Genomic DNA, 15,218 nt, shown 5'->3' on the forward strand with positions numbered 1-15,218 from the left:
AAAAATTTCAAGCGATATCTTCTTTTTAAATTAGTAACAGAGACTGGATTATTTTTGGCCTCTGAATGACGTTCCCCCCTTTTTTCAGGCAAGTGATCTGTACTTTATCGAAAGTGGAGACAAGATCCGGTATTTTTTTGAAGCAAGTGCAGGCGACAATAAAGGCAATCTGTGTGTTTCTAAAGATAAAGCATTGAATAAAATTGGACATGCACTCCACTGGCTAGAGTCTAGTTTCAAGGAAGTGACCTTTAGCAAAAACGTTGCAGATGTTTGCAGGGTATTAAATTTCAAGCAGCCCGTTGTGGCACAGAGTATGTACATTTTCAAACAGCCACAGATAGGTGGGGAAGGTAAGTAAAATTTCAATTCCTTAATCCGTTTTATTGACTTGTATATGATTTTTGCACTTTTGTGCTTCTGAGCGTTAATCCAGGCTTTTATTTTTAATAAATTAGAAAATAACCTATAAAAAAAGGTTAAAATTAGAGTATCGTTATACCAGTTTTATAAAATAATTCTGAGAAGACAATACCCGAAATTCTGATGAATATGGCAATAATTTAGTTTTTGATTACATAATTATATTGGGGCTTCACTTCCGTAATTTGGGTATTATAATAGTGCAAGTGTAATTGTAAATGTATAAGTGTAATTGTAATTGTGGAATGCATTGTGTAATTATGGCTTTAATTAGGTATGAGTATAACTTAAAATAGACATAATTTAAAATGTGGTAAAAATGTTACTGGGTAAAACAATAAAGTCTTAATTCAAATGTCATTGAAATGGGAAGTAGAATAAAGCTACAAACTGTTTGCAGCTAATTAAAAATAATTACAAACTGTTGCAGCAAAGGAATTAGTTTAGAAAATCAATTGTAGTCGCCATTCCTGCTCCCAGGCCATCAGTCACCACTCCTCAAGGTCAGTTTGCCATAATATACCCAGAAATGATTAGACCTTTCACGCATATGGGAGTGTTCACGCAAGCTCTCGTAAGCGTCGGTAAACTGGAAGGACCATGATATTCACTGAAACCCCAGAAAAGGAAGAAATTTAGGAAAAAGGCGTGGAAAGGAAGACGAAAACAGTCTAAGGAAAAGCCCGTGACTCTCCCTATCATGCTTAATCATGCATCAGATTAATCATGCTCAAGCTGTGTGATTCATCTGATGGGTCATTCCACCATGATGAAGAAGGTAACTATGATTACCTGCTGTTCAGCCCACCTTTCTTGTCTGTAGTGCTTGTCAAGTACCAACAGTGAACACGCTGTAACGTTTGCTTAGTCCAGGATAGTGTAGATGCTGAAGCTACGATCAGCTACATGTGCAAGAAAAGCCAGAAGTTTGTCTCTCCCGAGTTGGAGGATTTGGCAAGGGTGGATTTTTTGGATATTTTCTAAAGCCTGCCAAAACGTTCTTCCCGCAGAAGAACCAGCAGAACGCTTCAAATCCTTCGCTTTAAATTTGATTTCTCACCGCACAATATGTCTTAGTCAACCAACCTGAAGACGCTCAGTTTTCCTTTAAACCTTCACCAGGTGGGGTTATTTCGGACACTTTGACCAAAAGTATAAATTTGGATTTTGAAAAAAAACAACTGAAGAACATTCGAAGAAAAATCTGAAAAAAATCTCAAGCATTCCTTATTCTGAGAAGTATCTAGAGAACGTCAAATTTCCGCTTTCCATTCATAAGCTAACAAGACCTTTGCGATTGCCGAATTTTAACCGGTTTAACCCTGATTTCCCCTAGCAATTTTATAAGGTAAAATATATGTTTTACTACATTAAAAATAAATGATTGATAAGCATTAGAGTAAGTTTAAATTGGCTACAGAGCGCTTGCTATTCAATTCCATATTTACTAGGGGAAAAAATTACAACATTGATCAAAATCACTTGTTCGATTTAGAAAACGATCAATTGATCACTTTTTTAGAGTTTAAAAATGTCAGTAACCCTTATGCGAAACAGAAGTTCCACATTTCTACTTTTGGCCCAGGAAGTGCCTCGTCAATAAAATTTCTACATTCTGTACGTATTTTCACTGGGGAGGGGTGCATGCCCTATTTTATTTCCAAACACCCATTCATAAAAACTAAAAAAAATAATTTTGTTACAGTGAAGCCTCACCAGGATGGTTCCTACCTGTACACAGAACCTATGAAAGTTGTCGGATTTTGGATTGCATTGGAAGACGTCACTATCGAAAATGGCTGTCTGTGGTTCATTCCAGGCTCACAAACAAAACCGATCAATATTCGACTTACAAGGAATCCTTCGGGAATAAAAGGCGCCCCTTTAACCTATACTGGACCCTTAGAAACATATAATGAGAAAGATTTTGTGCCTGCGCCGTGCAAAAAAGGTAAATTTTAATCACGATGATTTACTCTAACGATAATTATATACAGCCTAGTCAGTAGATCTAACACTATAGATTCACAGGCACCTTGTATATAATTTACCTTGTAGTTTACTTTACTGATTTACTTTACTGATAAAGTGATGAGCCCTCTTGCAACATTCTAGGACCGCTTGGTCGATACGATGACCCCTGGGAAAAAAAAACAAAAAAAAACAAATAAACACGCACCCGTGATCTGTCTTCTGGCAAAAAATACGAAATTCCATATTTTTGTAGATAGGAGCTTGAAATTATTGCAATAGGGTTCTCTGATACGTTGAATGCGATGGTGTGATTTTCGTTAAGATTCTATGACTTTTAGGGATGTTTCCCCCTATTTTCCAAATATGGCAAATTTTCTCAGGCTTGTAACTTTTTATGACAAAGACTAAATTTGATGAAACTAATATTTAAAACAGCATACAAATTCGATTCTTTTGATGTATCTTTTAGTATCAAAATTCCGTTTTTTAGGGTTTCGTTTACTATTGAGCCGTGTCGCTCCTTACGACCTTTAGATCTTAAATTAGTATTATTTTTTATTATTAACTACTAATTACAAAAACTATAAATACACACAACCGCCCTGGGGAAGGCTCAAAGAGCTCAAAGGCTTAAAGACCAGCACTTTAGCTTCAACGATAATTAGGAGAAAACAGTAATAACATCGACTGTACGAAAAATTATCATTTTTTATTACCAATTAGAAAAACTTTCCGAAAAAGAAGTGTTTCAAAGAAAAGTAAAACAGTAATACAAGTCAAAGAAAACAGTAATAATATGGGCTCTCTGAAAAATTATCATTGTTTGCTACCAGTAAAAAAAAACTTTCCGAAAAATAATTGTTTCAAAAAAAGTAAAGAGCCCTCTTAAAAGTTGAGACGATAAAAATAAAGTCTTATAATGATTCAAACTTGAAAAGACCAGAAATTACCATAAAAGAATAAACGAAGAGAAATTAAAATAAATCAGTGTATCAAACATGCAGATAAAAGATACTGATAACGACGAATAAATAAGTCCTAAAACGAGTAAAAGTTAAAATGCTCCCTACTACTGCCCCCTCCCTGCTATTTTTGAACTTTATAAAGTCTATTGCTATTTTTGTATTTTATTGAAAACTATATGGATTTTGAACAGTGCAGAACATCGTTTCGTGTCAGAAAATTGGCAAAAAAGTGAAAAAAAATCTTTATAATAATAAAAACTACTGAATAGAACTAATGAAAATAAATGGAATGTTTAAAATATAAAAATATTAATCTCTGGAACTTTTGGCAATTCAAAATTTTAATTAACAGTAATTTTCTTTATTTGTAAGTTTTCTTTTCTATATATTTTCTTTTCTATATATATATATATATATATATATATATATATATATATATATATATATATATATATATATATATATATATATATATATATATATATATATATATATATATTTAAAATTATATTTATATATATTATAGAAGAAACCCCTATATTATACCTCTATGTTATTAAATGCCTTTACTATGCATATTTAGGAACCTATCAAACTTTTCTTGGTAACGAGCTGTAACTAAGGAGCGACGTGGTTTAATAGTAACCGAAAGTAAAAAAAACGGAAATTCGATATCAACAGATGCATCAAAAGAATTGGTTTATTATGCTGATTCCAGATATGTAAAATTCATCAAGTTTAGTGTTTCTCATCCAAAGCTTCGTGACTGATAAGATTTGCTTGATTTTCGAACAAGAGGGAAACAGCCCCTAAAAGTCAAGGAATCTTAATGAAAATCATACCATCAAATTCAACGTATCAGAAAACCCTTCTGTAGAATTTTTAAGCTCTTACATACAAGAATGTGGAATTTTGCATTTTTTGCCAGGATAAAGATCACGGATCTGTGTTTATTTTTCCCAGAGGTGAATCAGTGATCCTGTAAGATTAGGATGAAGCTCTGGTTGAAAAGTTCTTGCGCCCTTTTTTAAGTGATCAAGAACATTGGAGGGCAGCTCCAACGCCCCAAAACTGTCCGATAAAAAATTTGAGATAGTCATTTTGTTCAGCATAGTCAAAAGATCTAAAAACTATGTCGTTGAAGACGACTTGACCCCCCACACCCCCGGGGGAATAGCTACAAGCTATGAAGTTTGCTTACTGCTCTCATATAGTTTTGGTCATTAGGCAGTATACAGATTTATTCTAGGGTGGACTTTCCAGGAGGAAGGGGTATTTTCTACGAGGATAATTTTCCGTTGGTAGGTAAGTTCTGAAGGGTGAACTTTCCAGAAGAAATTTTACATGTGGATAAATTTGCAAGAATTCATATACAAAATTCGTTTTAATTGTCTTACTTTCTCTTTGGTGACTTCATTATGTTTGCAAATGTTCTTGGGGAATTATCCGGAGAAAATTTTTAGGGAGGTAAGAATTTTCCGGTTTGGAGGGCAACTAACCCCTCTCCCACGCTCACCATTCCCCCAAACACATCCAATCAAAATTTTGAGATAGCCATTTTGTTCAACGTAGTTGAAAGGTCCAGAAATTATGTATTTAAGGATGACAATCCCCCCACAACCCTCACGACCAGGGGTTATAAGTTAGCCCTGGAAGCATATAAGGTATATATAGAAAGGGTGATCTTGTAAAATTCCGTTGGTGCTCATTGGATTGGTGATCAGAAGTTCTAGTGTCCTTTTTGAGATTGAGGGTGATCGGAGGTCGACACCTCCCCCACACACCTTGTATTTAACTGAAATTCATCTGATAGAAATTCTGAGATGACCATTTTTTAGTCATCCACATAATACCCCCCCCCCCATGATCACTATTTCCCCAAACACATCCAATCAAAATTTCGAGATAGCCATTTTGTTCAACGTAATTGAAAGGTCCATAAATTATTTCTTGGAGGTTGACAACCCCACAGCCCTGATCATAACTTCGGTGGGGGCTCATTGGATTGGTAATCACAATTTCTAGTGCCTTTTTAAAATTCAAAGTGATCAGAGGGTGGATACCCTTCTCCTACCTCGTACTTTCCCGAAGTGCATCGGATAGAAATTTTAAGATGGTCATTTGTTGTCAAAAAAAACTTCAAAAAAAGCTCATTAGATTAGAAATTGAAAGAGCCAGTGCCCTTTTTGATAGTTGAAAGTCATTGGAGTCATTGGTGTTTATGCCTTACAGTGTTGTAATTTATGCCCTGGGCATGACTTACTATGCGTCTACTGTGCTAAACAAAATGGCTGTCCCAAAATTTCGACTCGATGTGTTTGGAAAATGAACGGGGCTGAGAGAAGGGCTGCTTTTCTTTTGCTCTCTGCTCCAATCTCTTTTTACTCTTAAAAAGGGCATCAGACTCTCGCGCTGTAACTGGAGTGCAAGGGGAAGATTTCCCCCTTTCACATCCCCTTTCCTCTAGTAAAAAATTTTAAACAAGTAAAAATAAAGTGAAAAGATTTAAAAATTATTTTTTTCTGAAAAGAGCAAATTATGTTCTGGTCTTAAGAAGGCATGGGGGTTGTCAGCCCTACTAATTTTAATTTTTGCTCGTTTTGAGTTTGACTTGGTTATTTACTATATTATTTAAATAAACATAATACCTTTAAAATGTTTTAACTTTTTAAACTTTAATAAATTAAAATTTATTATAAATCTAACGAATATAAATAAGTATATATATACTGAACTGAAAATCCACAGCCATTTTTTTTAGTAAAGTGCAGATTATGTTCTGGTCTTGAGAATGTAGGGGGGTTGTCAAAGACATGTTTTCCAGACCTTTCAACTACACTGAAAAAAATCTCCCAATTTTGATTAGATGTGTCTTGGCAACTGATGGGTGTGCGGAGGAACTTGTTGCCCTTCAATCACTTTTGACTAATGTAAAGGGAACTAGCCCTTTGAATTTCCAATCAATTGAGCTTTTTTCGAAGTTTCCACGACAACAAATGGCCATCCCAAAATTCTATCAAATGCATTACGGGAAAATGCGAGGTTTGGGAGATTGGGGATTATCCACCGTCTGATCATTCTGAATCTTCACAAGAGCGCTAAAACTTCTGATTACCAATCCAACAAGCCCCCTCCGAAGTTTATAGGATCACCCTTTTCTATATATACCTTATACGCCCCCAGGGCATAACTTACAACCTTTGTCCTGAGGGCCCTAAGGAGGGGCTGGGGGCATTCATCCTCAAAGACATGATTTCCGAACATTGCAACTACGTTTAACAAAATGGCTATCTCAAAATTTTCATTGGATATGTTTGGGAAAATCGTTGGCGAAGGAGGGGGAATAGTTGCCCTCCATTCACTTTTGACACTGGCGTTTTCAATTTCCAATCGAATGAGCTGTTTTCGAAGTTTCTGCGCCAACGAGTGGACATCTCAAAATTTCTATCAGATGCATCTCGGGAAAATATGATGTGTTTGGGGAGAGTATCCACCATCCAGTTACTCTGACTCTTAAAAAGGGCACTAGATTGTGAATCCAATGAGCCCCCTTCAAAGTTTACATGACCACCCTTTCTATATATACCTTATATGCCCCCAGAGCATAACTTACAACTCTTGCCCTTAGGGCTGGAATCAAAATAAACCTTTCTATGACAAACTTTATAGCCCTTGGACCAAGGGAACCCCGATGCATAAAAATAACTGGTTAACCCAAAAACAAAATCTGAAAAGGGGCTATAAAAGGTTGTTTACTGAACAGTGGTAAACTTTTATTCCTCTAGTCCCTTGGCCAATTGAACCCCTATCTGTAAGAAAAAAACTAAAGTAAAATTTAGCTCCTCGAACGTTGAGCACGAAATGGCCAATATTTCTTTGAACACGTTGAAACTAATACCTAGAAGTGCCCATACCAAGTGAACCACAATTCACACAAAAAGTTTAGATGGGGCTACGGGCTACCAAGGAACGTAGACCCTAAAGAGGTCCCTGTTTTTGTTTTTTTTTTGATCGGCTTAGAGTTTATATCCATAATCCTGTGCGTAAAATTGAGGGGGCTAATTTATCAGCTACCGACAAGAAAAACCTTACTTTGATGCTCGACAAAATAGTTTGACTTGAAATCTACAACAATTAAAGTGGTACTTTCGTAATGCATCTTGTGTGCAAATTGCATGAACTGCAGATTTTAAAATTTACAATTTTCATATAAAAAATGTTGCTATCACCGGTGAGCCGTCTGCTAGAAACAATATAATAAGTGGATGGCGAGTAGTGCGTCTGGTAACTGGTACAATATTTTAGTAGGTAGGTAGGTAGGTAGGTTTTATTTTTATCCACAATATAAACATAAATAAAAATGACACTATTAGTAAATTATTGCAGTAAAAAGAAAGTCCTTAGGACTTGTGCTGCAAATTACTTTTAAGATTTATATTTTATAAATAAATACCTAAACATAACAACTCATGATAATCCACCTATCCTATCTTATATAAAAATTAAATAAAAAACAAGTTTTTTTTAACTGAAAGTAAGGAGCGACATTAAAACTTAAAACGAACAGAAATTACTTCGTATATGAAAGGAGCTGGTCTCTCCCCAATGCCCCGCTCTTTAAGCTAAAGTTTGACACTCTCTCAACTCTACTTTTTAAAACAGTAAAAAAAAAACAGTTTAATTGGGTAAACGCCAATTAAATTGGCTCAATTATTTCCTTTATCCTCGCCCAGCTTCGAACTTTATGGGCTTGCCTTAGGATATGTAAACTATGATAAATAAGTGAGATTTATCATTTTGAAGCAACTCTGACTGAAAAATTTATGCCAGCTTAACTTGTCAGAGAGACCTTACTTTACTTACTTACTTGTTTTGGCCTTACTTTAACTAGGCTAACAAGTCTTTACTGATCTTTTTTAAAACTAATCATGGCCTACTTGTCCAAAATTCGAATATGAAGAGTTTTCGAATTATGGAATATGAACTTTGGAAAAATTGACAAAATGGAATCTATCACTTTGACCCAAATTTATTATTTTTACCCAAATTTATTACTTTGACCCAAATGTATCCCTTGGACCGGTTCGGTTTCGGTAATGGTTTGGAAGAATTTAGGTTAAACTCTATCAATCTTGGAATTCCTTCAGCAACACAATGTACTGAAAAGTGCTGAAAACTTGAATAAAAATTGTCAGAGCAAGATATTGAAGGCGGCGAGCTAGATTTAAAGACGCTATATGCATCCAAGTTTGTCATAAGTTTGTATTCGCAATATCTCAGTAACGGCTAAAATATATTAACTTGAAAATTTGCGGCATGTTGAGGGGGACGTTAAGTATAATTACATTGTCAATAGGGTGTATCTGCAATAGCTTTAGAATAGCTAAGGGCATTGAGGTGATACTTCCAGGGGAGATGCAAGCGGCTATTGGAGTGAATAAATACACTATATTCATATAGGTTTTCCAAAGCGCTTATCAGCAATATCTCAGGAACGGCTGAAGTAATTTAATTGAAACTTTCAGAAATTTGTGTTGTTTTATATTATTGTTAACATTAACGGCTATAATTATAGGTAACATGCATCTTGTAAAATGCAATGTAATCAGATTCACGACGCTTTTTGACTACTAAGATCCCTGCGTCGGCCCTATATTTCGTTGCTCAATGTTTTTAAATTCCATTGGTGAATATTGATAAGGACATTTTCGACATTTATGTGTGAAGTTTTACTCTGGGCTCACATCTCTGCTCTGTGGCGGGTCTGTTTATGGCTCTTTTATTTCAGGGTCATGCATTGTCATTCATGGTCAGGTTGTTCACAAAAGTGAGCAAAACAGGTCGTCGAAGTCGAGACATATTTACACGTTCCATGTTTTGGAAGAAAAAGATGTAAAGTATCCAACTGATAATTGGTTACAACCTACTTCAAGCTTGCCTTTTCCACACTTGTACCAAGAGTAATATTAGTCTATTATTTGAACATTTGTTTCTGTTATGATTGATTTTCCTAATAATAAGATTTTTTGACAAAAATCGTTTTTTTACAATGCATTTTGTTTACACTTTGAGACTGTAAAGTATTTTGACTTTTAGCCACTTACCCAGTTCAACTAAAAAGATTTTCGAAAAATTTTTTTCCAAAGAATGGTAAAGAGTAAAAGTAAAAAACTGTAAACGACCGAAATTTATAGGCAGCGCAATAGTGATGCCTAAACAAAGAATGATATAGGCAAAATGCTATATTATTATTTATTATTATTTTTTTCACCAAGTCGCTTTGCATAGAAGGAATTGTCGTAGAAATTCGGAAGGAGCTCAATAAATTGGAAATTGAAATATCCAGTGCCTTTATAGAGTCAAAAGTGAATTGATTCCCAGGCCCACAAATTCCCCACACACATCCGATCAAAATCGTGAGATAACCGTTTTGTTCAGCATAGTGGAAACACCCAGAAACTATGTCTCTCATAGTTTCAGCCCCCTCCTACCAAAAGCCCTTTGGGACAAAATAGTGTTTGATATTGAGAAAGATGGGGATGTTTGACCTTTAGTGTCCAAACAGACAAAAGACATTCAGGTGGACCTTCAGAGAAAGTTCAGGGGAGTATTGAACTAAATAAACATGTTATGTGGATGCATGTTGTCAAATAGGCGTAACTCAGGAATGACTGAGTGTATTGATTTGTAACTCTCAGGAAATGAAGAGGGGGATGATCAATTGCCTGACAATACAATATTTACCCACTACTACTGCTGCAACTACTACTACTGCTTCTGTAGCATTTACTACCAAGGCTGAGGATACTGAAGTGAAAATTTTAGGAAATGTTGAAGGGAAAGGTAAACTGATTCAAAATATTTTATCTGCATACAGGTTGTCAAATGGACGCATCAACAATATCTTTGGAATGGCTAATCTTATCAAGCTGATTCTTCCAGGGCATCTTGTGGGGATTTTCAACTGAATAAAAAGTAACATGTGCATACTACTAGTACAATTAATACTGGTGTCACTACTACTACTACTACTACTAATATAGCATTAATACTGCTCCTACTAATACCCTTACTACTAAGATATTAGCTCTATAACGGCTAAGGGTATGAAGTGAAAATTTGAGAGGGGAAATTTAAAGTAATTCAAAAGTATGTGCATTCCAATTGTAAAAAGAACGTGTCTTAGGAGTGAATTTAATTAATCATCAATCATTTTATTAAAAAAAAAACTATTACAAACATAAGCCGGTTACTAAACCGGTTTACGTTGGGCTAACAGTAAACCGGTTAGACCAAGAAGTATCGCTTGCAATGGGTCACACAAAACAAAAATAAAGGAATTTTATGAAATATGTACATTAAAAAGCACTAGAATAAGACATAAACATTTAAGAGATAGGAGATTTAGAAGGAGACTTAACTTTTAACTGAAAACGATTTTAAATAAAGAGAAGAGAGATATATTATATAGGATTGAAAAAAAGTAGAAAAATTACAAAACTGGAAAGACCCGAAGAAAAACTGCCTTTACAGAGAGAGATAGAGAGCATCAGGAGGGATGCAGTTTAATTGTAGAATTGATGGATAAACAGGAGACCTCTGAGCTTCTGTTGATGATCATTTAGGTAAAATAAATCTGTGAGAAGAACTACGTAAAGAAGAAGAGTGCCTACCTGAGCCTGTCCGTGAGAAAAATTGTTGCAGAGACGATGGAAGTTTGTCTAAAAAAGCAGAATGTGCTAAAAATAAAGATTACTTTTGCCCACAATACGATCCAGGGGATTGTATTATGTGATACTTTTTGAGTATCATTAGAAAGATCTGAGGAACGGTAAAGCCCAGAGAGAAGAAAAGTAGCCTTTATTCATCTTGGACTCTTTGAAGTGAGCACTGAAGAGATTTGATAGTACTACCCCTGACAGAGCAACAATAAGAACGGTAAGGAAAAATAGAAACATAATAAAGAGAATGCATAACATCTATGGGAAGAAATGAGTTACCTTAGTGCAACGTTGAAGGTAAAATATTGAAAGATGAGGAAACAGTATGAGCTACACGGTAATAAAAGGAAGAAAACAGTCAAGATACACACCTAGAATGTCACCATTGTTGGTATACTTGCGGTATACTATCGTTCCCATAAGGCAGTATTATTGTCTCTTGTACGCCTTTCATGCGATAAGGGATCTTGAAGTGTACGATGAAACTCTTTTAGCTGATAAGAGCCATACCATTTGACCAGCACCAATCCTTTACTTTATCAAGAAGACCTTGAGCTACGGAAAGGGCATGTGGCAGGTCCACTGCAGCAATGAAAAAGTTACTGTCGTCAGCAAAAAGGATAGGGTGCACATGGGTATGAAGAACATTAACAGAATAACTAATATAAATCAAAAACAAAAGTGGTTCAACCACAGAGCCCTGTGGAACACCTTTCAATATAGGCACAGTAGATGAAGAAATACTATTGGCTGAAACACTGAGATGTCCCTGAGAGGTAAGACTTTAAACATCAAATTCTCACCAATCAGTATTTAAGTAAGAAAATTAATAGATTAACTAGGTTTTATCAATCACCTGAAAATATATTGACAAGAGTTGATGATAAAGGATTATTAGTAAAAAAAAATAACCTTAAAAGTAACAAAAGATATTCATCCAGAAAATTGAATAATTAAAAATGTTGCAAACCCAAAAAATAGTGCAGATGCAATTAATTTGTCAATTTTATTGGTATACTCGAAGGGCTTTATGCAGTTATCTGAACGTTTAGACAATTTCGAAAATAATATAATAAATTTACTTGAAAAAGAACCCGATGAAGCATTTCAAAAGAGAATGAAAGGAAGGTTGAAGTAAAAATCAATCACACGAAGTTTTTGAAAAGAGTATTACGAAAATCTTTACGTTGGAGTTTTATCTCTAAAAATAATTCTATAGCAAAGGGAAGAGCATACAATGTATTTATCATAATTTCAAAAAGAAAAAATTAAATCGCGTTTTCGACGCAAAACAAAAATGCGCAAGTAACGCATGCAAAAGTGAATGAACGAGAACCTGTTAAACTGTCACTTCATAAAAGACAGGTAACTAAGATTGAAAAATGTAAAAATAAAAATAAAGGATGCGATATTGATTTATCCTACAAACAACTACTTCAAATCATCCAAGATTATCGTTCTTATCTATTCTTGATAAATTTGAAATCAATAAAAAGCTGAATTTACTGAATACAGGATTCAATTTTCCCTTCTTCAAAAAGAAAAATAAGAAGATGTTTTAAGAAAAAAGAAAATTGTCGAATTCGATTAGAAAATACTATCAAACAGTTCATGGTAACGAACTGCAGTAAGGAGCGACCAGGCTCAATAGTACTTAAAACTCTAAAGAATGGAATTTTGATACAGTAGTTGCTTCAAAAGAATTGCTTTTTAATGCTGATTTTAAATATATAAGTTTCATCAAGATTAGTTTTACCCATCAAAAGTTACGAGCCTGAGAAAATTTGCCTCATTTTCGAAAATAGGGGGAAACACCCCCTAAAGGTCCCCTAAAGGTCATCATATCAGATAACCTTACTGTAGAAGTTTCAAGCTCCTATCTATAAAATTGTAGAATTTCGCATTTTTTGCCAGAATACAGATCACGGATGCGTGTTTATTTGTTTTTTTGTTGTTTTTTTTCAGGGGGATCGTATCGACCCATTGGTCCTAGAATCTTGCGATAGGGCTCATTCTAACGGAAATGTAAAGTTCTAATGCTCTTTTTAAGTGACAAAAAATTGGAGGGCACCTAGGCCCCTCCCACGCCAATTATTTTCCCAAAGTCACCAAATCAAAATTCTAAGATTTTATTCACCGTAGTCGAAGAACCTTATAACTATGTCTTTGGGGTCGAATTACTCCCCCACAGTCCCCGTTGGAGGGGCTACAAGTTATAAACTTTGACCAGTTCTTACATATAGTAATGGTAATGGTAATTACATGTAGTAATGGTTAATTGGAAGTGTACAGAAGTTTTCAGGGGGATTTTTAGGTTGGGGGTTTTAGAAGAGGGAGATATGTTGGGGGAACTTCCTTTGGAGGAATTTGTCATGGGGGAAGAAAATTTTCATGAAGTGAGAGCAAGATTTTCTAGCATTATTAAAAAAAAAACAATGAAAAAATAAATATGAAAAAGTTTTTTCCGCTGAAGGTAAGGAGAAGCATAAAAACTTAAAACGAACAGTAATTATTACGCATATGATTGGCTCACCTCCTCCTAATACCCCGCTCTTTACGCTAAAGTATTTTTAGTAATTTTGCTTATTTATTCTGCGGCTTTTGTGATTCAGGGGTCATTCTTAAGAAATTCAGACAAAAATTAAGCTTTAGTGTAAAGAGCGAGGTACTGACGAGGGGGTGAACTCCCTCATATACGGAATAAAAACATGATAATACAGAAGTTCGTTACGTAAGCTAATTTGTAAGTTAAGTATATCTTTTACTAATAAAAACATTCGTAAAAAATTAAAAGTTCTGGTTGCCTTTTTAAGTAACCAAAAATCAGAGGGCAACTAGGCCTCCTCCCCCGCTCCTATTTCTCAGAATCATTCGATCAAAACTATGAGAAAGCCATTTAGCAAAAAAAAGAATATGCAAATTTCATTTTAATTATTCATCTGCTAAAATCTAGCAATACTAAGCTGGTGGAGCTGCATTAGCTGCATGTACAGGAAAGAAAATTGCTGATAAAATTACTGATTCTTCAAATACTAAAGGTGAAGGTTTATTTATACAATTAGAACTGATTAAAGTTTTTAAACAGCACGGTAGACCCTGAAATTTTGCTAAAGCTGAGATTGCACAATTCAAAGAATACTCAATTACGAAAAACGGGGAACGTCAGAAAAAATTAAAAATCACATGGTACAATTGGCAGATATTGATTTATTGATTATTCCTTAATTTCGAGAGATTTTTTCTCGGTATAACTAACTCATTAAAATAAAAAAAAAAGAGTGTGATGTAACCAATTATGACTCTATGGAATTGTCTGGGACGCATTGGACTTGTTATTTCAATGATCCCAAATACTCTTTTGTGGAATTTTATGATTCATCTGGAATTCAACCTGGAAATAAAATCGTCAACTACTTAAAGACTTCAGATAATCAAATAGCCTATCATTTTTTTCAAGCCCAATATTTAACGAAATGAATTGTGGTCATTTGTGTGCTGATTTTGTGAAAGAAAATTTAAGGGAATGGATGCACAGAATTCTATTCAAGTTTATTTTCAAATATAAATGGAAGAAAAACTTGAAAAGATATTATTTGTTTATTGTGGAAGTTCTAATATTATGGAAATGTTAGTAATACTTTCTTAGTACCAAAATTTTTATTTAGTGCCTCAGGTTTATCTGCTTTTGCTATTTTACCCCTTGCTTCTTTAAGTCTTGGGACAGTTCTGATTGAAATACTTGAAAAATATCTAAGAATAGCATAAAGAAAGGCTAAGTATAAAACAGTGTATTATCTCTATTTAGAATCGCTTGCTATGGATAAATCAAGTGAATTGATTAATGAAGAAATAGTTAAACTAAAAAATAAATTACGCAAAAACTTATGTTGAGCGCGATTTCATGACATGCAATTAAAAAAATTGTCCGTTCCCAACGTAAATATAAAGTGTTCTCGGTTGAGACAGTTCTGACCCAGTGTCTTGGCTCTGAAATTCATAACGTGGAAACTTTTGTTGTGTCACAGCTTTCCAGCCTGTGTCAAAACCATTGCCATATCGATATTTTGTATGTAAAAAAAATAAAGAAATACATGTCTAGACGGAGCCTGAAAGCTAAGTTTTCAGATGCCGCTTT

The 15,218-nt window shown here is 34.6% G+C and overlaps 1 protein-coding gene across 1 annotated transcript in view; it reads left to right on the forward strand.

Annotated features, from left to right (window-relative positions):
• Positions 1–9,390, forward strand: part of LOC136037780 (phytanoyl-CoA dioxygenase domain-containing protein 1-like) — a 46,561-nt gene extending 37,171 nt beyond the window's left edge. Inside the window, exons 3-5 of the mRNA XM_065720610.1 lie at positions 89–353; positions 2,129–2,374; positions 9,151–9,390. Coding sequence (XP_065576682.1) covers positions 89–353; positions 2,129–2,374; positions 9,151–9,326 — 687 coding nt within the window. The 3' untranslated portion in view covers positions 9,327–9,390. The remainder of the gene's footprint in view (positions 1–88; positions 354–2,128; positions 2,375–9,150) is intronic.
• The last annotated feature ends 5,828 nt before the right edge of the window (positions 9,391–15,218 follow it).

This window comes from Artemia franciscana, chromosome 17 (genome assembly GCF_032884065.1).
Source record: "Artemia franciscana chromosome 17, ASM3288406v1, whole genome shotgun sequence".
NCBI classification, from domain to species: Eukaryota; Metazoa; Arthropoda; class Branchiopoda; order Anostraca; family Artemiidae; genus Artemia; species Artemia franciscana.